We start from the raw sequence: 20317 nt of genomic DNA, 5'->3' as shown, positions 1-20317 counted from the left end.
GATTACCTGCAATTATCCCCAGCACCTTTCATCCTGGCGCTAATTAACTTCCCCATCTACCCCCAGGAGCTGCCAGGAGACACGTGACACACACACACACAGGAATGCCCATTTCTCCCCTTCTGAGCTGCTGGCTCCATTTTAGAGGCCAGGAAACTAAGAGCTGGAGAAGAGCCTGCTCCTCGGGCGTACCTCCTACTTGGAGGAGAAACAGGAGCTGGAGCGGGTGGCGCAGGCAGAGGGCAGGACTCTTGAAAGGACTGAGGACAGCTGGGCTGGGGACAGTGGTCAGCACCAACTGCCCCGGCTCTGAGTGCCACCTTGGTGTCACCAGGGGGAAAGTGCATTTTAAAGGGCAATAGAAAAGGAAAGGAAGAGAAAGAGCCAGAAAGAGAAGGAGCTAGTAAAGAAAGACGTGGCTGTCTGACCTGATGTGGCTGCAAGAACCTCTGAGCAGGAGCGAACATTTGCTTTCAGTGTCAGTTCTACCCTTCAGCCCTGAGGGAGCCTGCACAAGCCAGCCCCTCTCTCTGGGCTGCAGTTTCCTCATCTATGAAGATGGTGTGGGGTGGGCATTCCCTGAAGCCCCCTCCAGCTGAGTGCTCTGCAAGTCGGTGTGGGTTTCGTTTGGAGTAAAAGTCAGCACCCCTGTCCCTTTGGCTGGAGGGGGAAGGTGTGGAGGTGGGCCAGAGGCCACAAGTACAGGCTGAGAACAAGAGCCCTCAGAATTAAAAATGAAGAAGGGCCAAGTGCATTTGGCTACAGGAGCCCAAAAACCCTCCCGGGAGGCCCATGTACAAAAGGAGCTCCAGCTGCAGGGAGCTGGCGACCTAGAGATTGCAGAGAACCCGTTCCAAGAAACAACAGCCAGCCACAGGTCTCATCCCTCCCGCCCTTGTCCCAGTGCCCCCTCTTCAAAAGACCACCAGCCCCTAGTGGGGTGCAGTAAAGCGCACCTGCACCCCAGGTCTGCAGAAGGCAGAGCTGTGACTTTGGGGCCTCCCAGTGTTCAGAACCAGGGTTGGACCCAGAAGTGCTCCCTATTTGTCTTTCCAGCTGGAGTCCCCCGCACTGGATAAGCCAGCAAGGCAGCGGGGAGACGGTGAAAAGGAAAGGGGCCGCACCTGTCGGAAAGCCGGGCCCTGAGTTCTAATTCCACTTCCCATCTCAACGAAGGCAGGAACGTCAGGCTGCGTGGGTTTCCTTCCAGGCGCGGGGAGCAAGGGTGAGCGTCGGCAGCCCTCCACCCCACCACCACGGCCCCCTCTCCCACCCACGCACAGAAACACCTGGACGCGTGCATTCAACTCACACGAGGCGATACTTTCTCAACGGGGCGGCTGCGAGGCCGGCCAGGCCCCGGCATTGACGCAGGCTCAGCTGGGGGCTGAGAACCGAAGGGAATGCACAAGACACTGGAAGGCTCTGCCCTCCAGAAGGTCTTCCTAGCGCACAGGAGAGAAGATGGACAGACACGAAGACCGTCCAGAGCTGTGGGACTGCACGGCCTACGGAAGGCCAGAGTCAGAAGACAGGCCGGCGGTGGGGGCTGGGGAGGTGGCATTCCAGGCTGGGAGGGGTCGTAGCAACCTATGCAGGGGCAAGGGGTGGAAGTGTGTGCAGGTTCCGAAATAAAGATGCATGTGAACACAAAACAGCTGCTGGCCCTTAGCCAGTGCCCCCACCCCAGGCACCCAAAGACCCACTTCTGGCATTCAATAATGATCCACGGATGGCACCTGTAGCCCAGTATTTGCCCAGGGGGCACCTGTCTTGCCCCACACCCTGAGAACTGGGCCCCGCCTGTCCACCCATCTACCCTGCCTATACAAACGTGCACACACACACACGCACACCTCCACTAGACGCGCCCTGCACACGCATGCCGTAAATATACCAGCCCACACAAAGTCACGTGGTGGATGCACCGGCTAAACACTCCAGGGTGCCGACTCTGCCAACCTCTTTCTAGACATCCATGCAAGCTGGGTGCCCTGCTCGGCCCCGGCAAGCGTGAACACAGTATCCGCCTGCACATGCCATCTCCGGGCATGCACACCCACTCGGTCCCAACCTTGGGACACACCGCCCCTGGGGTTACACCGAGGACTAGACATGGCTTCAGCCACCACTCTCACTGATGCAGCAAGTGGAGTTTGTTTGGTTTGTTCTTTTTATTGGGGGGGGAGGGGTGTGGCGAGGAGGGGAAGCAGTCCCCTGCCGTCCACAAGGAAGGCACCCAGACACCCCTCCTCCCAGCGGCCCTTCCTTGGCCCCTCTCCCGCTGCCAGGCCAGGGAAAGGGGAAGCTAAAAGCAGCCGGTCTGAGTTGCTAAATTGGTCCTCGGCGGCAAAGGGGAAACGCGTCAGTTCCCTGGGGAAGTGGCGAAGCCCTGGGCGGCCACAGGCCCCTGGACTTCTACTCCGATGGAACAAACGTTGCTCAAATAGATCTGACGCTTTGTTTTCGAGCCCAAAATACCCTGTGGCGGCTGCCGGAAGTGTGACCGCGGGAGGGAAATGGGGCAAGAGGGGAGGACTCGTTCGAGTTTCCATTGCAGGCGACTTTTTCTTTCGTTTGGGGTCTAGGAGGAGCGCTCTCCCGCCGGCGCAAGAGAGGGGAGTGCAGGGCTGAGATTTGGGGCTGGGGGGCCCGCAGCGGCCGCAGTCGCCCTCGGCCCGCAATCACCCCTTCCCCTGGAGGAGGCCCCTGAGAGCCACCCAGGTCCTCAGAATTTCACCTCCGGCCACCTGGCGGCGGGGCAGGGAAACCCACCCAGGGGAGAGGGACTGACACTGAGGACGAGGGCCGAGTCGCAGAGACCTGACGTTCTCTTGGGAACTTCGATGTAAATTAAAAAAAAAAAAAAAGTCCTATTAACAGAGTTTTTTCAAAGCATAGCCAATAGATTAGGCCATAGCTGAACTAAAACACAGACCCGGATGTTCAAATCCAGTACTTTGGTAAGTCAGGGGTCCCAGGGCTAGCTCCAAAATGCAAGGATTGGCAGGGGAGGGGGGGGCACTACAGCACAGAGACAGAATCCCAACATCCAGTCCGTCTGTCTCTGTCCCCTTAGCCTCATTTATTGTTCTTCATTGCTCTTTCCACCATCTCCCAAATATTTCTTTGTTTATTGTCTGTTTTGGACAAAGTTGCCCACAGCAAGGACTTGGACTGCTTTGATCACTGCCGGTATTCCTGGTGCTTGACACATAGTATGTGCACAATAAGTAATTGTTAAATATTGAAAAAAAATTGGGAGGGGGGGGAGGTCAGCAAAGGCCAGCTGTACAGGAGCCACTGGTGCTGGGGCAGGGGGAGAGGATACGGTGGGCATACAACCCAAAATCCGAAATGGTCCCTGCCCTGATAGAACCCAAGGGGGCAGGGAAGGGGAGGACAGATATTTATCAAAGAACCACACAAGTGAATGTAAAAATGTCAGTGGGATGACAGCTGTATACTTGGTGTCCCATCCGTCAGGGGAGGTCCCCGGGAAGGCCTCTCAAAATAAGTGAGGACTGAACTGCCCATGGGAAAGCTGAATGGAGTTGAATCGTGCCAAGTCCCAGCCCTCCAGGTGGCCTGGCCACAGGGCCGCGCAGGCGGGCCGTTCCTGCTCCCCAGAGATTCAAACTCACAGCCCGGCTGCGCTCCAGAAGCAGCCGCGCGGGCTTGGTCCCCGGGTGATATTTACCAGCTTCTAAGGATGGCAGGGTCATCCTCCTAAGGGAAAAACGCACACACACACACACACACACACACACACACCCGGGTTCGGGACAGCCAGACGGCGATGAGGAAACAGGCAGGCATCTCCCAGCCGCCGGTGACTCACGTTGAGAGTGCCACGAGCCGGCCAGGCCCTGGGCGCACAGCACTCGCGCGCCCCTATCCCGCTGCGCCCTCCCTCCCGCGCCGACTTCGGAGCGTGGGAAAGGGAGCCTGTACCCTGCGCGCTGGGCCCAGAGGTCCCGGGTCAGAGGCCAGCGCGCGCCCCCAGGGACCCCCGTCCCTGCCCGGGAAAACCCGGCTCCCTTCTGCCTGAGCCATCGGCCAGCCCGGCTTCCCCCGCGGCTCCTGCGCGGGCCCTGAGTGCCCTCCTCCCCGCCCGGGATCTCGGCGTCCCCCGCGGCCTAAGCTTTAGAGGCGGTGGGGGAGGCAGACTCTGGTGAGTCCCGGGCGCCCCGGGAGAACCCGAGCCCCGCCGGCCTTCACACCCACTTTCCCAGGGACACTTTCTCCGTTTGTGCCTTAGTTTCCCGAACTGTGCCGCAGTGGCCACGGGTTCTCTTCGCCACAGCCCGCACCCTGCCCCCGGGTGGTGGGAGTATTAATTACAGTGTGTTCCCTGCTTTGAAGATGAAAAGTGCCAAGGACCATTACCACGCAATTAACGGGGCTATTACCCCTTGCGTGGGTGTCTGAGTAAACATAACCCCCAATCCTGGGCGCCATGTCACCCCTTTTTGCGCCTTCCTTGGCCTCTACCCGGCTCCTTCCTCCCTCCGGGATTTCACGCACATCCTGGAGGTAGCCCCGTTTTCTGTTCACCCGTCAGGAATGGGACCTGGCTGGGAGGGCTGTCTGGAACATACATTCCTCAACAGATATTGACTGAGCACCTGTGATGAGCCAGGTTGGAGCAGCCCGAGAAGGACAGACCTAAACTTTTTTCTTTTTTTAAGTTAAAGTTGGTTATTCATACATGAACAGACATAAACAAGGTGTGGAGTCAAAGTTGGGAACTTATAAAACAAGCACGCCTGTCCTCACACAGGGCTCCCACCCACCCCCCGCCCACCAACACCCAGCACTGCGGTGAAGCAATCCTCACGAACTACGAAAGAGCTTCAGACCCAAGCTCGTGCCTTCCTGGGGCTGGCCTTCTAGCTGGTGCCCAAAGGTCCAAACGGGACCGGGCATCCGTCTCCTGCCTCTCCCCACTTAGAGTCCTCATCACCACCCACCCAACGACCAGGAAGGTTCCCCAGGCTGAGCAGGGCTCAGGTTTCCTAGTTTACGAGAATAAAGGGAGCAGAAGTGGGGGGGGGGGGGCGGACAGAGCCTCTCCTTCTCCCTCCGCTTCCCCTCCCCTGCTTACTGAGTGGTCTTAGCGCCTCCTCACAGCCCTGGTGGAGCCCACCTCCCTCCCTCCCTGGACAACTCCCCCCCTCCAGCTCTCAGTGGCTCAGACCCTCTCTGAACCCCCAGAACCCCCTTGGGGGGCCCTTATCACGCCAAATCTATGATCCTTTCTGCCAGAATCTCATTCCTCACTTGACAGTAACCTGCATCTCCCTGGCAGCAGGAACCTCGCCATGAAGTTTTGTTTCACTCCACGAGGAGGGCGCAGGACGTGCTCAAGAGATGCTGCTTCCCTGGGATGAGACACCCGGGTCTCGGGCCCAGACCGTGTCCCCTGAAATGGGATTCTGGTGGCAGGCCCCTCCCCCTGCCAGGGAGGAGGCGAGAGAGCTGCGCCGAGAGGTCCAGATGGGGAGGTGAAGGGGACCAGGTCCCTCCACGAGCGACCACATTCCAGGATCACCACCCTGGCCACCTAGAGCCAGGCCATAACCAGTTACGGAGCACCTCCTGGGGGCAGGTGCACAGCTGGGTGCCGGTGATGCAGAAGACTCAGTGCCTGCCCCCAGGGAGCTCGGAAACCATCTCCTCTCTCTCATCAACTTTCCAAGTGATCCTGGGCCTCGAACAGCCCTAGTAATTCGGCAGTGTCCAAGAAAGAGAGAGGTCGTGCCCCTTGACCTTTGCCCTTCTGCCACAAACCCTAGCAGGGAAGTTCAGGGGCTCTGCCAGGGGTCCCCAGCCAGTCTGCAGGCCACTGGGGGTTACAGCTGGGCCAGCACTGACCCCTCGGCCCGCAGGCACGGGGACAGCCTCAGCCCTTTACCTCGCGGGGTTGTAAAAAGGAAAAAAAAGTTTCATTTTCCTTTGAGAGGCCCTGGCTTGACAAAAGCAGGGAAGGCCTCTAAGCCAGCTGATGGAAGAGGAGGGTGACACAGCGGAGGAGCTTGGACTCTGGACCCCGAAAGAGTCATTCACTGCTTTTCTCTGGATCCCAGATTATTTTGTTAACCCCATTGAACAGCAAAGAAAAAACTGAAGCCTGCTTCACCTCCATGGATAAGCTTACCAGGCCAACTTGTTTCAGGCTGAAGCGAATCTAAGGCTGGGAGCTCAAAAAGATACATTTCTAGAGACTGCAACCCTGTCTGGTTTCCCAAGTTATCCCTGCAGGATGGAGAGAAGAACCAGCTTCCCTCCCATGGATAAAGCCTGTACCCCAGAAAAGGCTGGTTGTATGCAGGGCCCCCAGGCTGGGAACTTGCTCTCCCCACTCTCCTCTCATCTCTCCCCCCCCCCGTCCCTCGTTTCATCTCTCTTACTCCCTATCCACACCCCACAACTGCCTCCTCCACCACCCCCCACCCCTCACTCACACCTTTTCTGGTTCATTTCAAATTGCCAAGTTCCTCTTTCCAAAAAACCCCATCCGCCAAGAGTCCTTTCTGCAAAGCCACCCATCCCTCCCAGCTGAGAAGGGGGCTGTCCCGCAGCAGGCCCCAGGGAGAACGAGAGGCCCTCCGAGCACATGACTGCACGAAGCTTCCACCAGCCCCTGAGCACGACAACAAAGTTCCCATGACCAGCCTTCACCCCCTGACCCAGTCTCCTCTCTCCCTGAGGACCCCAGCCCCAGCCCTACGGAGCGCTCCCATTGGATTAGGAATTCCGACACCTTCCTTCCCAACCTTTTCACCAATCATCAGAAACTTGGGGATTACCAGCTGGGCGGGATGGAGTGGTTACTCAGTCCACCCTCTTCCAGAGGTTCCGAAACAAGCGGGCCTGGCCCAAAGTCACAGAGGTAAGTTTCTGCCAGAAGCCACACAGGGCAGGTACTCCCCACTTACCCACCCAGCAAACTTTTATTCCAATCTGGCCTTCTAAGAGGTCTCTGTTCGCCTGGCCCTGCTCCTGGCCCTGCACTCACCCTCTGGCCTGCAGGGCCTTGGGTATATTGGGTGGAGTCTCCAGGACAGTTTGCTTAGTAGCAAGACTTTCTCCCTCTAGTCACCAGACTTTCCAAAAAAAAAAACGTGGCTTTTGAGAAAGAAAAAAAAAACCCAGCCTGATTGAACATGGTTATAACGGGACCATGTGCATTTAGGTAGAAACAGGTGTTTAAATGGACGTGTGCACTTGGCTTGGAAAGGGTCTGGTGGCCCTTGGTGACAGCCTAGAGTAGGACCACTCAGAGCAGCACAGTTGCCATTCCACCTCCCGAGAGGCCCTGGCAAAAGGGCTTCTCCCCCCACCCTCCTGGGGAATGGCACCCCTTTATTCTCCCACGGGCTGGGGCAACTCCCCTTCCCTCCGTGCCGGGGCCAAGGGGCAGCGCTCAAGTTTGCCTTGGCTGTACTCATTGCTTTCTCAAGCCTCGTCCCCCATCTACCATCTCAACTCAATCCCGTGATGAAATAGTCAGCACAGCCAGAACGGGGACAAAGAGTGGAGTTCGCTGCATTCGCTCAGGAGTCACAGGGGCCTAAGTTCAAATCCCAGCTCAGCCATTCGCTGGCCAGACAACCTCCACCAAGTGACTCAGAGTCTTATGCTGTTTCCCTCAAACAAGAAAACCAAAATGTTGAGGGGGCAGCCCTAAAAGCTGCCTCCTAGGGTGGTTGTAAAGAACGCAGAGAATGAAGCAGGTCCTCGAGGGCTGCCCCGAGGCCGGCACTGGCGCTCAGTGTCCCCCCTCCTACTGACACCTGCATGTTCTGCAAGCCAGAAGACCCCCGGCCCCACACGCGGGGCTCCTTTCCAGCCTCGCCAGCCTCACGAGACTCCTCAGAGCCTGGGGGGCTGTTTGGCTGACTAAGGTACCTCCTTCCCTCAAGCTCCAGGCAAAACCCACCCACCCTCAGAACTGGCAAATACCACCGAAGAACTGGCAGGGGCCTCTAGGTCACCATAGCATGGTGGCCAGGGAGATTCCACAGGTGACCTCTCAGGCTCCCTCTGATGCTCCGGCAAACAGAAGACCTAGAGAGAAGGGCCGTTCAGGAGCAAATCCCCCAGTGCGGGCCCTGTGATGTAAGGAACAGCCAGCCGTGCTCTGTGCCCCCAATCTCCCATTACTTGTCACTGTGCAGGACATATCCCACCATGAAACTGCATTCCACCGTATCAAGGAGTCCTGCTATTTTCCAGATATCATGCCACATAAGCACTGGGCTTAATTCCTTTTGGCTATGTGTTACCCTCTCTACACATTTCCTGTAAAAAGCAAATACCCTCTGAGGAGGGCAATGCACTAAAGCACTGACATCCCAGGTTGAATTAATTTGGGGAGAGGGGTTCTTTCTTGTAAGACAGCAGAGAAGGACTGGGTATCTTTAGCCGAAAGTTCAGAGGACAGAGATGACTGTAGAAACTAGAGCCAAGAAAGAGCAGCAACTTTGGCTTTTTCTGCAGGAAATTTCTGGGGCCACGTCTCCTCCTTCCCTTATCCTTTCCCCAAGACAAGCACGTTTTCCCTCCCCAAGCCGCAGCAGGCCCTGTTAGTGCATCTGGAGAGGCTTGGCTGGCTTCCCTGGGAGAGCAGCGCCCTCGGCCTTACCTCCTGTCCCCAGCCCCGAGGTAAGGACACCCTGCCTCAGAGCCTCCTCACTTCCCGACAAGTTGCGGGCTTGGAGTTCAGGTAATTAGACCCTTGGCAAGCTCCCCTGAGCGCACCCGTAAAATAGAGGCAAACACCCTCAGTCCCTCTTTGGAAGGAAAAGAGGGAAGGAGAAAAACTTTCTTTCTTTGCCGAAAAGCAAGGTGTGGCAACTAGAAGAGTGCTGTTGTCTACAACGCTCCCCTACCCCCACGCCACACCCAGGGGCTGTCCCCTCTTTCCACGGAAGCCCGGCCTCTGCCTGCCACCACCATCCAGAGGGACCACGGACGTCTGTGCAGGCTGCAAGCTGAGCAGGAGCCAGACAGCAAAGGCCCCAGCTACGAGGCAGTCGTCCCCCGGCATGGCAGGGGAGGGAGGGACACGGTCCAAGAGTCCTTCGACCCCCTTCCCGGGAGCCACAGCCCCCTCCGAAAAAGCCTAGAAGGGTGCTCCAGAGTGTTAAAGAGCAGCTGAGTGGCTTCTTTCACCCCAGCTTTGAGCGCTCAACCTCTATACAGCCTCCTGCCAAGAAGGGACCTTGGCTTAACTGCCTCTGGGTCGGCACAGTGCCCAGCAGGCACCAGGCTCACAAATAGGCGTTTCCTTCTCCCTTAACAAGAAACCTCAGCAGGACCTGGAGTCTGATGTGGAGTGGAGTTGCACGCCAGGCCCTTTTCACCAGCTGTACATCCTCAGTATTGAACAATAGTCAATAATAACCAGTTCCTGAGTCTTGTTAGGGGTGGGAACAAGTACTTTATAAGGGTTACCTAATTTAATTCTTCCTAGGAGAGAGATACTATTATTATCCCAATTTACAGATAAGGAAACTGAGGCTAAAAATGAGATTCAGAAGTTTGCCTAAGGTCACGCCGAAGCCTTAATGAATACTTATTAGGCGGAAGGCTCCCGTTCTATGCCAAGAACTAGTGGGAAGGAAGTGGCAAGACATCTGGCCCCAAAGATTCTTCACGACTTGTAAGCAGGTCCCAGGGCAGGCCAGCAAGCATGCCACCTTGGGCGCCATAAGCCTAACTAGCCTCAAAGTGTTTCGGGTCCGGCGCAGGAGAAGTTACACTTCTCCCCGTCCCTAGGGCGCTGGAAACTTTCAGGAGCCCGGGACGCTGGCCTGACCTCTGCCGTTCCCGGCGCGGGCCTCTGCACCGCGCGGAGCTTGCCAGCGTCCCACCCGGCGGGAGCCGCGCTAACAGGTGGGGAGGAGGGGGAGGGCGCCACTTTAGAGACCTCTCACTTCCTTCCCGCCACCCCCGCAGGCTGAGCTGTGCCTCCGGCGGAGAGACAGAGGTACTGCGGCCCCTTCGGGCGCCTGCCTCTAGTGTGGGGCGCCCAAGCTCGCGGCGTCTCCTGGCCCCGGGCAGGAGCCCCCGGAGACCCCCGCGGCCTCCGCGTGCTCTTGGCTGCAGGAAGCGCCACAGAGCGGCCAGAGCTGCAATTGGCGCGGCCGAAACCACCTGGTCGCCGCCGCTCCCGGCCTCTCTCTTAACTGTCAAGCCCCACTGCCCCTGGCCAGAGCCGCCCGCTAATTTTTCACGCCTCCCTCCCAAGCCCCGACCGCCTCCTTGGGTGACGCTACAGCCTGTGCGGTTCCTTTAAAGGCTGCGTGTTCCGTTCTCCTTTGCCTCGCCACTGGAGGCCAAAATATGCAAATCCGGGGACCGGAATCCGCAGCCAAATCGAGCAGGAGAAGGGGCGCGTCCGGCGCGTCACCGGATCCGCTCCTTGTATGGTTCTTCCCGGCTTGGCTCGCCGCCCCACGACCCTCCCTGCAGCCGCCGGGGCCCCTCCCGCGCCCTGCGCGGCTCACACAGCCGCCTACGCCCCCGGGCCGGCCGCTAGGCCCCCGAGGGAGAGAGCTGGGGGCGGGAAGGCAGCGCCAGGCCCCGATTCCGGCCGGAGCCTGGCACCGCGGCAGCGCGCCGGTTCCCCGCGCAGCGCCCGCGGGGAGAGCCCGGGGGCGCTGGGCCTCCCCTGGAAAGGTGTGGGGAGCTCGGCGAAAACAGTGGCGGGGCTGCGGGAGAGGGGACCCGCAGGTGGCGGGAATCCCTCCCTTCCTAAGAGCTAGAGAAGGTCCGGGGGAGGCCCGGCTCTCCCACCCCCGACTCTCCACCGAGAGAAGGGGAGGGGAGGGGCGCCAGGTTGTCATCCACCCCCACCCCGATGTGCAGCTCGGGAGTTCCTCCCACATGTCCCCGGCCCGCGTGGCCCTCCCACGGCGTGAGGCCCGGGGATCCTCTTCCTCCTGTCAGCCCTCCTACTCCCCTCCGAGAAAATGCACGTTACCCCAAGCCCGACTCCCAAGCGGGGGAAGCGGGATTCACCGCCGCGCCCACGTGGCCAGAGGAGGGAATCCTCCCACGCCAAGCTGGTGCGATTCGGGGTCGCTCCCCCCAGGTTCCTTCCCCTCCTCCCCCTCTCCCGCCGCCCGGCCTTGTGAGCCCCGGGAGCAGGCCTCGGGGAACCCAGCAGCCGCCCCCGGCATCCACGGCAGCCCGGGGAGGTGACAGCGCTCCCCGTCGGCAAAGAGGAGGCCCTGGGCTGCTGGGCGCCGGCCGGCAGCCATGGGGACAGCCCGAGAAGGCGAAGGGGAAGGGTGGGGACCAGGGGAGGCCGAGTGGTGGCTCGGAGCCTGTGGCTTCAGCATCCTCCTGCTGCAACTCCGCGGCGGTCCCTTAGCGGGCAGCAACAGACGACAACTGCACGCGGGCCTGCTGGGTCCCCTGCCACCCCGTAGCCAAAGAAGTTGCTTTGGAACCGGGAGAGAATTTACCCGGGATATGGTGCACATGTTTCCTATCCCCGTTCAACTTCATCCCTTCTTTTTCATCCGCAAAACTGCACATCCGTGACCCCGGAGCCCGGCCCTCGCCTCCCGCAGCGGCTCAGCAGCCACGCATGTCCTCTCCAGTGCGCTCAGCCGGGCGTCAGCGCGGGGTCAGGGGCCCAGGGAGGGGCGGAGGTGTGGGCGGCGAATCAGGGCGAGGGCGATAGAAAAGTTCTAGGGCTCCTGGGCGAAGGAGCCCCGACACGCTGGAACCCCCCATGAAGGGGACCAGCTCCCTTCCGCCTGTCTAGGGAGGGGTCCTGGAAGCCGGGACGCCGGGATAGCGGGGTCCCAGCGCACCCCTTCCGGGTTCCCCCAGTGGTTCCCAGGCTGCAGGGACCTCGCGGGAGGGGGGTTAGTTTCTCTTTCTTCCAGCGGGCGGTGTCCGCGGCCACTTCCAAACCATCCCTTACCCCCCCCCAGCCCCCCTCCAAGAGCGCTCTTAGGCGCACCCCAAGTAAACAAGGTTACTGCTTCTTCCAGCGCGCGCCGTGCGCCGTGCGCTTTGCTCTCAACTGCAGCATCCTCTTCCCTCGCTCCTTTCATCTTCCTGCCCTCCTGCCCCTCTCCCTCTCGTCCCCTCCCTCTCTCTCCGAGCGCGGCGAGCGGTGCGGCCCGCCGCAAGTTGGCTGCGGCCCGGCCCGCTTCCTGCTTTCTAATGTTCCATTGTGAGGAGCTTCCATTGTGACGTCGCGCCCCTTCGGCTGGCTTTGTCTGTCCATATATGGGCAGCTACGTCACGGAGCTTTCCCGGGGCTCGGATAAATAGGCTGGTGGAGTTCCCTGGCTGGGAGCTTTTGGGCAGCAGTGAGCTTGCTCGGAAGCGCCGGGGCTGGTGGTAGTGCTGGCGGCGGCGGCGGCGGCGGCGGCGGCGGAGGCGGCGGATCGGGAAGGGGGGGCGGGGGGGCCGCGGACTCTTTCTGTTTGTGAGATCAATACTGAGGCCGCGTCCGACCCCCCCCCCCCCCCCCCCCCCCCGCCGCCGGCCGAGATCCCCTGCCCGGCCCCCCCCCCACCCCCTCCCGCACACACCTCCCCCCCCCCCCCAACGACCCAGCCTCCTACGACACCGACTGAGGCACCCACGGAGGATTACCCCCCTTGCCCTCTTTCCCAACCCCCTCCCCCTCAAAGATCCCCTCCCCTGGCCCCCCCTTCCCCTCTTCCCTCCCCCCTCCCCCCGAACTTTCCCTCTCGCATGCTGTTGCCCTGCACCACGGATCGCCTCTCGGAGGCCGCTCGCCTGGAAGCTGCGCTAGGAGCGGGCGGCGGCGGCGGCGGCTGGCGCGTGCTATGACCGGCAAACTCGCCGGGAAGCTGCCGGTGACCATGAGCAGTTTGGTAAACCAGCTGCCTGACAATCTGTACCCCGAGGAGATCCCCAGCGCGCTCAACCTCTTCTCCGGCAGCAGCGACTCGGTAGCCCATTACAATCAGATGGCTACAGGTAAGGGCGGCGGGGAGGCGGCGGGGAAGCGCGGAGAGGAAGGGGAGGGGGCGACGAGCTCGCAAAGGATGGCTGGATGGCTGGATGGATGGCTGGATGGATGGAGAGGTGGGGGGGGGGGGGCGCTGGGAATTTTCCGGGGGGCGCGTAGCTTTTCCCACCCACTCCTCCCGCCCTCCCGGATCGGGAAGGCTTGGTTAGCGACGCCACGGTACAGGCTTCGGTTCTCCCGGGTGGGGGCAGCCGCCGACCGGAGGGAGGTAGGTGCGAAAACGGCTCTGGGGTTCTCCCTCGCCACGCAGGGGGCCTGGTCGCCTGGCTGCGCACAAGGCGTGGTGCTGTCGCCTCCTTTCCCGGGAGGAGCCCAGCGTCTTTTTCACCCGCGCTCTCCTCCCTTACTCCCTCAGCCTCCCACCCGGGATGGAGCCATGTGCGGCGTGGAGTCCCCGCGGTGGGAGAGGTACTGCGGCGCTGCCTTGCCAGGGCGTTCAGCTCAGCCTTGGGGGTGTGGGGCCGGCGGGGAGCGGGAGGGGGGCCCACCCGCGGGGGGGGGGGCTACCACCGGGGACGATCCCGGGGGCTGGGGAGCGTGGGAAGGGACACGGGCCGTCTGTCCGCCATCCCCAGCTGTCCCTAGCTGGGGCTAGGCTTTCCCCCTCCAGCGAGAGCCGAAAGCGCTGTCAGGCCGGGAGGAGGCTGAGGCCGGGGGAGGTGGGGAAAGCGCTCCCTTTCCGGGCGGCACCCCTCCACGCGCCGAGGACAAAGCTACAAAGCGCTCTGGGTCGGTGACCTGGGCGCAGTGCGCGCGGAGCTAGGGAGGTGGTGGCTTCGGCGGGGCAGGAAAGGCGCGGCGTCCCGGAACCTACCGGGCGGGGGTGGAAGCGGCCGAGTTGTGTGCGCCAGAGAGCGAGAGCCCGGAGCGCTCGGGGTCTGAAAACTACCTGTAGCTGCTGCTACCTGCCCGCCCCACCTCGGGAAGAACAACAGGGGCTGCTCGCGCGCGCGCCTGTGTCTGTGTGGTACGTGAGTGTATGCGCGGCGTGTGCGGCGGTGTGTGTGCCACAGCCGCTCCCCACCCCGATCCGTAGTATTTTGCTGGATCCAGGTTGCGCCCGAGAGCGCGGCACCGCCCGCTTTGCGCCCGGCGCGGCGTTCTCTTTCCCCACCACCCTGCGCTCCACACTCCACCCCGCCGCGCCCTCGGCACCTGGGCGAGGACCTGGGCACCCCGGGCCCGCGCCGACCCGGCGTCACTCACCCCTGCCCTCTCTCCCCCCCGCTCTCCGCAGAGAATGTGATGGACATCGGGCTAACCAACGAGAAGCCCAACCCGGAACTCTCGTACTCGGGCTCCTTCCAGCCGGCCCCCGGCAACAAGACCGTGACCTACTTGGGAAAGTTCGCCTTTGATTCCCCTTCCAACTGGTGCCAGGACAACATCATTAGCCTCATGAGCGCCGGCATTTTGGGGGTGCCCCCGGCCTCGGGGGCGCTCAGCACGCAGACGTCCACGGCCAGCATGGTGCAGCCGCCGCAGGGCGACGTGGAGGCCATGTATCCGGCTCTACCCCCCTATTCCAGCTGCAGCGATCTCTACTCGGAGCCCGTGTCTTTCCACGACCCCCAGGGCAACCCCGCGCTCGCCTACTCCCCGCAGGATTACCAATCGGCCAAACCCGCCTTGGATAGCAACCTCTTCCCCATGATTCCTGACTACAATCTGTACCACCACCCCAACGACATGGGTTCCATTCCGGAGCACAAGCCTTTCCAGGGCATGGACCCTATCCGGGTCAACCCGCCCCCTATTACACCACTGGAAACCATCAAGGCGTTCAAAGACAAGCAGATCCACCCGGGCTTCGGCACCCTGCCCCAGCCGCCGCTCACGCTCAAACCCATCCGGCCCCGCAAGTACCCCAACCGGCCGAGCAAGACCCCGCTCCACGAGCGGCCGCACGCTTGCCCAGCCGAGGGCTGCGACCGCCGTTTCAGCCGCTCGGACGAGCTGACCCGGCACCTGCGCATCCACACGGGCCACAAGCCCTTTCAGTGCCGGATCTGCATGAGGAGCTTCAGCCGCAGCGACCACCTCACCACTCACATCCGCACGCACACGGGCGAAAAGCCCTTTGCCTGCGAGTTCTGCGGGCGCAAGTTTGCGCGCAGCGATGAGCGCAAGCGCCATGCCAAGATCCATCTCAAGCAAAAGGAGAAGAAGGCAGAGAAGGGGGGTGCGCCTTCTGCGTCCTCGGCGCCCCCTGTGTCCCTGGCCCCCGTGGTCACCACCTGCGCCTGAGGCTTGGACCCCCAGACCCCCCACTTAGCCCCTTCACTCCTCCCGGCTGCTCGCCTGAAAGCAGCGGGAAAGCCAGCCACGGAGGCGCAGGGGCCGCGCCCTGGCCGCTCCATGGACGTGCGGCCCCTTGCTCCCCTTGGATGCCCCCCGTTCCCACCCTTTCACACCGGCCAACGGTCGGGGGCCAGGGCAGGAGGCGTCTTCCCCTCCTTGCCCCCTTAGCCAAGGCGTGGGGGCGGAAAGGTGGCGTCTAGCCCGCTTTGTTCAGTCGGATCGGCTTGATCCAGGGGCCGCGGGGCCGCGCCAAGGACCTGCGGGCAACGGAGGGCGGGGCCCGCCCGACCCTCGTGGGACCCGAGCACCTCACTGTTCCCACCGTCCCCACGTCTCCCTCCGTCGCCCCTCGAAGACCTGAGGGGAGGAGGGGTGAGGAGCGCACCAAAGCGCAGAGCTTGCTGCCTGCCGCACGCACGCGCGCCTGCGTGCGGGGTTGCGCGCCGGTGTGTGCGTGCTCGCGTGTGTGTATATGTGTGTGTGCGCGCGCGCGTTTGTGTGAGACTCTTGGGCTGAATTGGGCTGTGTCCCCCCCACACTCTTCCCCACATCGGGTCCCCAAGCCGCTGCGGGGTGTCTCAGACTGGGGCCCTGCACGTGGCCCAGAGGGCTGGTCTTCCGTCTCCTCCAAAATAAGGTTTCTTATGGAAATGCTGGGGTGCCGCCGCCGTGGTGCTGCGGCCGCCGCTCTGGTCTGGCCCCCCAGAACCACTCCCTTTTCTGAGCCCTTCCCTTTTAGGCCTCAGGACAGTTGGTCCGATCTGCGGGGAGAAGGAGCAGCCATCACTGAGACTGCCCTTTTTAAAAAACGTATTTCCTCAACCCCTGTCCAAATCCGCGATCCGGAGTTTGCCCTCAGCCCTCCCTTCTTCTCCCCTCTCAGCCCTCTGTCCATCTCTTTCAAAATCTTTTCCCGGAAAGGTAGGCCTCAGCCAACACTCCACCTCACCACCTTCTTAGCTTTTGTCTCATTCTCCTGCCCATTTCTCCTTCCCACCATCGATAGGAAAGCTGGCTTTGGGTTTTGCCCTTGGCCATCACCAACATAAACAGATAGAATTTAAATGCATATATACGGTGTGTGTTTAAGTATATGTATGTATGTATAAATATACATATATGTACCACACACATTATGTGTTCCGAGCAAAATTAAATATCTAAGGGACTTGGTTATCCACTTCAGAATAAAGGGAATCTGTAGGCATATGCAGCTTTAAATGAATTATTTTTTATGAAAATTTTAAACGGATGAGATTATATCTACATATGTGTGTGTGTGTATATATATATATGCATCTGTCCAAATTTTTCTCAAAGGTATGGGGATTTTTACATTAATCCATGTTGGTGAATGAGGCATTATCTTTTCCAGATCCCAGTTTCCCCTTTTTGCTGCCCTACCTCACCTTTTCTCAGGCACCCCCTCCTCCCCAGCTGTCCTGCTCAGGCCTCTGCACAGAGGGGGCTCTTTTGAAGGGGAGTCCTAGGGAAGGTTGCTCTCTGACACAGCTTCCAGCACAGTCTTGACTGAATGTACTGTCCCCTCTTAGCATTATTTCTCCTGTGGTCAGTAAGCTGCCCAGAGAGAAGGAACAAAGGTCTGGAGTTTACAGAATGTCTGTTTTTAAAGTCACTTTACACGTTTCCCACTTTTTTTTTTTTTTAAGAAGCACCACTTTTTGTGTGTGTGGTTTTTTGTGTTTTTTGTTTTTTGGGTTTTTTCCTTTTTTTTTTTTTTTTTGGTTTTTGTTTTTGGTGGTGGATCAGTAATACTAAAAGGACTCTAGTGAAAGGGGAACAAAATCAAAGAGCAGCGGGTTTGTGAATTTCCAGGTACTTGTACTTTTTGTAGAAGACAGAAGGAGATGAAGTTTGCCGGGAGGGCCCATATTTTTTTTTCAGCTGAAGGGTAAAATCTTTCTTTGCAGAGACAGTATTTTGCTGAATACTTTTTATAATGTGATGATTATTACAAGCAAAAATTTTGGTCACTTCAAAGCTGGAAGGAGGAATCAGATATCCTTTAATATTTTTTCCTTGCTCCTTCTGGTATATGCATGTCACTGCATGATAGCTCTGAGTTTTCCTTTGTTTTAATAAAATTGTTCTCAGACATTTAAGCTAAACTAAGAGAAAAATAACTTTGTTGCCAAAAGGTTGTGCTATCCAGATTTTTTATATGTCTGCATGTTTTAAAAACAACAAAAGAAAAATGCACTCTGACTTATGTGAACTGAGAGGAAAAAAAATCAGGTTTTAAACAGGAAAACCTACGGGGAATGATATTTTTTGAAAGACTTTTGTATAAAGTTGAGTACTTAGAAAAAGACAAACCAGATGTAATATATTTTGTGGATGTTTTTATTTCTTGGATTTATAGTACCTTATACTAAGGTTAAAAAATATGCTTGATATTGTGAAAAGGTGAAATTCTTCACCAACATTTCATTTGCTCCTTTGTCACATTGTTATGCCAATATAATATAGTTAATGAAAACAGCATTTTTAAAAACTGAAATATTGAAATGGTGTAATGTTGTACCATTTGCACTGTGAGCAAATGCTAATACAGTAAATATATTGTGTTTGCTGACAATCAGCCGGCCTATAAAGCTCCTTATTTTATTTCTTGTTTTCCTAGCATAAAGTTTTGGTTTGGCCTGGTTTTTTTTGTCTTGTTTTGCTTTTGGCTGGTGGTTTCTTTGATAGGCCCTTGTGCCCGGTTTTGTCGATCTTGCTCTGAAACGCGACGTGGAAACGTGGAACTTGGTGCTGTGGGAAGTTAGTCGGAATTGTGTGTGGGTTCTGATATTTACAATCCAGCTCTGAGCGTTTGATGTGGTTACAGGAGAAAAGGGTCCCCTTCACCCTCTTGGGAGCCTCCAGACGCCGGGGAGAGCAGGTGAAGAGATTAGATAAACTCCTAGGAGTCAAGGCTGGTGACTGGAACCTTCTAGAAGCCTTCGCTCTGGTTTCCAGCAGGTCTTGGGGAGCAGCCTCCTGCTTTGTAAACGCCTGCCTAGGGAGCCCCAGCAGAGGACTCTGGAGGATCTCTACAGCCTTACTGAGTCACTCTTGTGCTAAAGCTTTTGAAGCCTGAAAAATAGGTGGAAGCTTGAAAGGGGGTCCCTCATGGTTAGCAAACTAACCAGAGAGACTGGACGTTCTTTTGTGATTAGATAACTGGGAAAACTTGGGTTTAAAGTTCTATAATTACAATCCCAACTGGACAAGATTCCCCAGGCCTCACTATTTGTAGCTGCCTGGTGAAGGTCCTAGGATAAACAAACAAACAAACAAAACTTATGAACTACCTACTCAGGGGTCAGTTGCCTTTAAGGCTGTTTGGAATTTGGAAAACACACAGAAAATGTTTTAAGTAGAATCAACCCCCGGCATCTTAAGACTTCTATCGGCCATAAAAGCAATGTTTCTCCTGTCCTATGAGCTTTCTTCTTCTCCAGAATCTTCCCCTTCCTTAACTGAGTTTATTTGCCAGCCTTAGAGCTTTCTCCTTCTCTCTGGAGGAAGTATGTGTCCTCTACTTCTTTCTTGTGTCCACACCTCCATCCTGCTCCCCTCCCCTTAATCTCTATAGCCTTTAGAATCTTCAGTTCCCCGGGAGACTTGTTCTACTGCTGTCTTTCAGACAAATAAGTCCTCCTACCCTGCCTTCCTGCCTATCCTTTAAAACCCTCTCTCAGGCTTTTCGACTGGGCATTTTACATTTAATCTGCCACACCAAAGGTGGGGGCTTGGTATATGATATTAGCATGTAAATGTAGCCTCTGACTATGACGGGGGAAGAGTGACCCAGACTCTGAGGTGCTGACCAGGTCAGCCATAAAGCTACAGAAAAGTAGTGGAGTGTCCCTGTTCAGAAATTGTCCAGGTCCCTCCCAGGGAAAATGTGGGTGGTATTTCTGGCTGGCTACAGTTACCAAGAAGTTGAGGCCAGACCTGGGTGGAGGAAGTAGGCTGTGGCTTTAGAACAGAATGCTTTTGAAGTGAGAGAGGAATAGAGAATGCGGTATGGAATCTTACATTTTTGCACCCACACAGTACAAGGTCATCAGCTGCCATCTTGAATTCCCTTCGCTCACCTCATGAAACTTTTAAAAAATTCCAAATCACATCTTTCTCTCCAGCCACAAGGAGAGATATGTGATATGGAGGTACCTCCATACCACAAGGAGGTATCTTTCTTTTTTAACAAAGGGAATTCAAGATGGTCAGAAAGTCTCTATGACCGGACATTTAATCCATCCCTTTGGTAGACTAGATGTTTCCTTCTGGATTTCTATGTGGTTTTCAAGAGAATATTATCGGAGAAAGGTAGCGTCACTGGGTTTCTTCATAGTAGCATCCAGCCACACCTGTACCTTCTCCAATCGAACCAGGTCTTCAGGATTACGCTCTAGTCAACAGGGTAGTCTGCTGCATGACTAATAAACTCACTTCCCATTGGCGGACATTACTCAATCTGACCTGGTTCATCCACTGGGTTACTTGACAATATGGCAGCCTGCCTGGCTGGCACCAGCCCTGTGTGGTGTAATCACTGATTCACATTTCAGAGCTAGATAAGACTGTCCCAGATAGCATCAAACCAGCAAGCCACGCAGCCTACTTGGGTTTTCTAAATGGTGTGGGGTGGACACTCAATCCTGAAACTTGGGGATGAAGTGGGGACCCGGGGAAAGAAAGGCCTGCTAGGCCTATCATAAGAATCAAGGGAAACTTTGGAAAAAAGAAGTCTTGGAGCAAGATTGGGCATAAAAATGTGGAAGAGGTAGAAGCACTACTCCTTCCAAGGAGTATTTGGAGATGAATGAAAGGGCAACTAATACTCCCACACACTCATGCAGACACACACACGTACACACAAAAACCTAGAGGGTGGTATGCTGAAGGTGATGACTCTTTGCAAAATTGTATTTGGTTACGTGGGATGGGGTATAAATGAAATTCTTTGAGAGA

The 20317-nt window shown here is 57.5% G+C and overlaps 1 protein-coding gene across 3 annotated transcripts; it reads left to right on the top strand.

Annotated features, from left to right (window-relative positions):
- Window positions 1-12569: 12569 nt before the first annotated feature.
- Window positions 12570-18002, top strand: EGR3 (early growth response 3). 3 transcript variants are annotated; one of them, XM_004460255.4, is made up of 2 exons: window positions 12570-12981; window positions 14271-18002. In XM_004460255.4, the coding sequence occupies exons 1-2, from the start codon at window positions 12828-12830 to the stop codon at window positions 15278-15280; spliced, it is 1164 nt and encodes a 387-aa protein (XP_004460312.1). In that variant the 5' UTR covers window positions 12570-12827; the 3' UTR covers window positions 15281-18002. The 3 variants fall into 3 exon arrangements, with proteins under 3 accessions (XP_004460312.1, XP_058146075.1, XP_058146076.1); XM_058290092.1 differs by having other exon boundaries at window positions 12974-13441; XM_058290093.2 differs by lacking the exon at window positions 12570-12981 and adding an exon at window positions 13024-13241.
- The last annotated feature ends 2315 nt before the right edge of the window (window positions 18003-20317 follow it).

Source organism: Dasypus novemcinctus, chromosome 29, assembly GCF_030445035.2.
Source record: "Dasypus novemcinctus isolate mDasNov1 chromosome 29, mDasNov1.1.hap2, whole genome shotgun sequence".
In the NCBI taxonomy this organism is placed as follows: domain Eukaryota; kingdom Metazoa; phylum Chordata; class Mammalia; order Cingulata; family Dasypodidae; genus Dasypus; species Dasypus novemcinctus.
The sequence above is the reverse complement of the archived record's forward strand: the minus strand, read 5'-3'. Positions and strand labels throughout refer to the sequence as shown.

Bases quoted from the DNA above. Each gene is read 5' to 3' on its own strand.
- EGR3 (XM_004460255.4), top strand. From the start codon at position 12,828: ATGACCGGCAAACTCGCCGGGAAGCTGCCGGTGACCATGAGCAGTTTG. The intron at 12,982-14,270 runs GTAAGGGCGGCG...CGCTCTCCGCAG, and splicing joins TTACAATCAGATGGCTACAG to AGAATGTGATGGACATCGGG.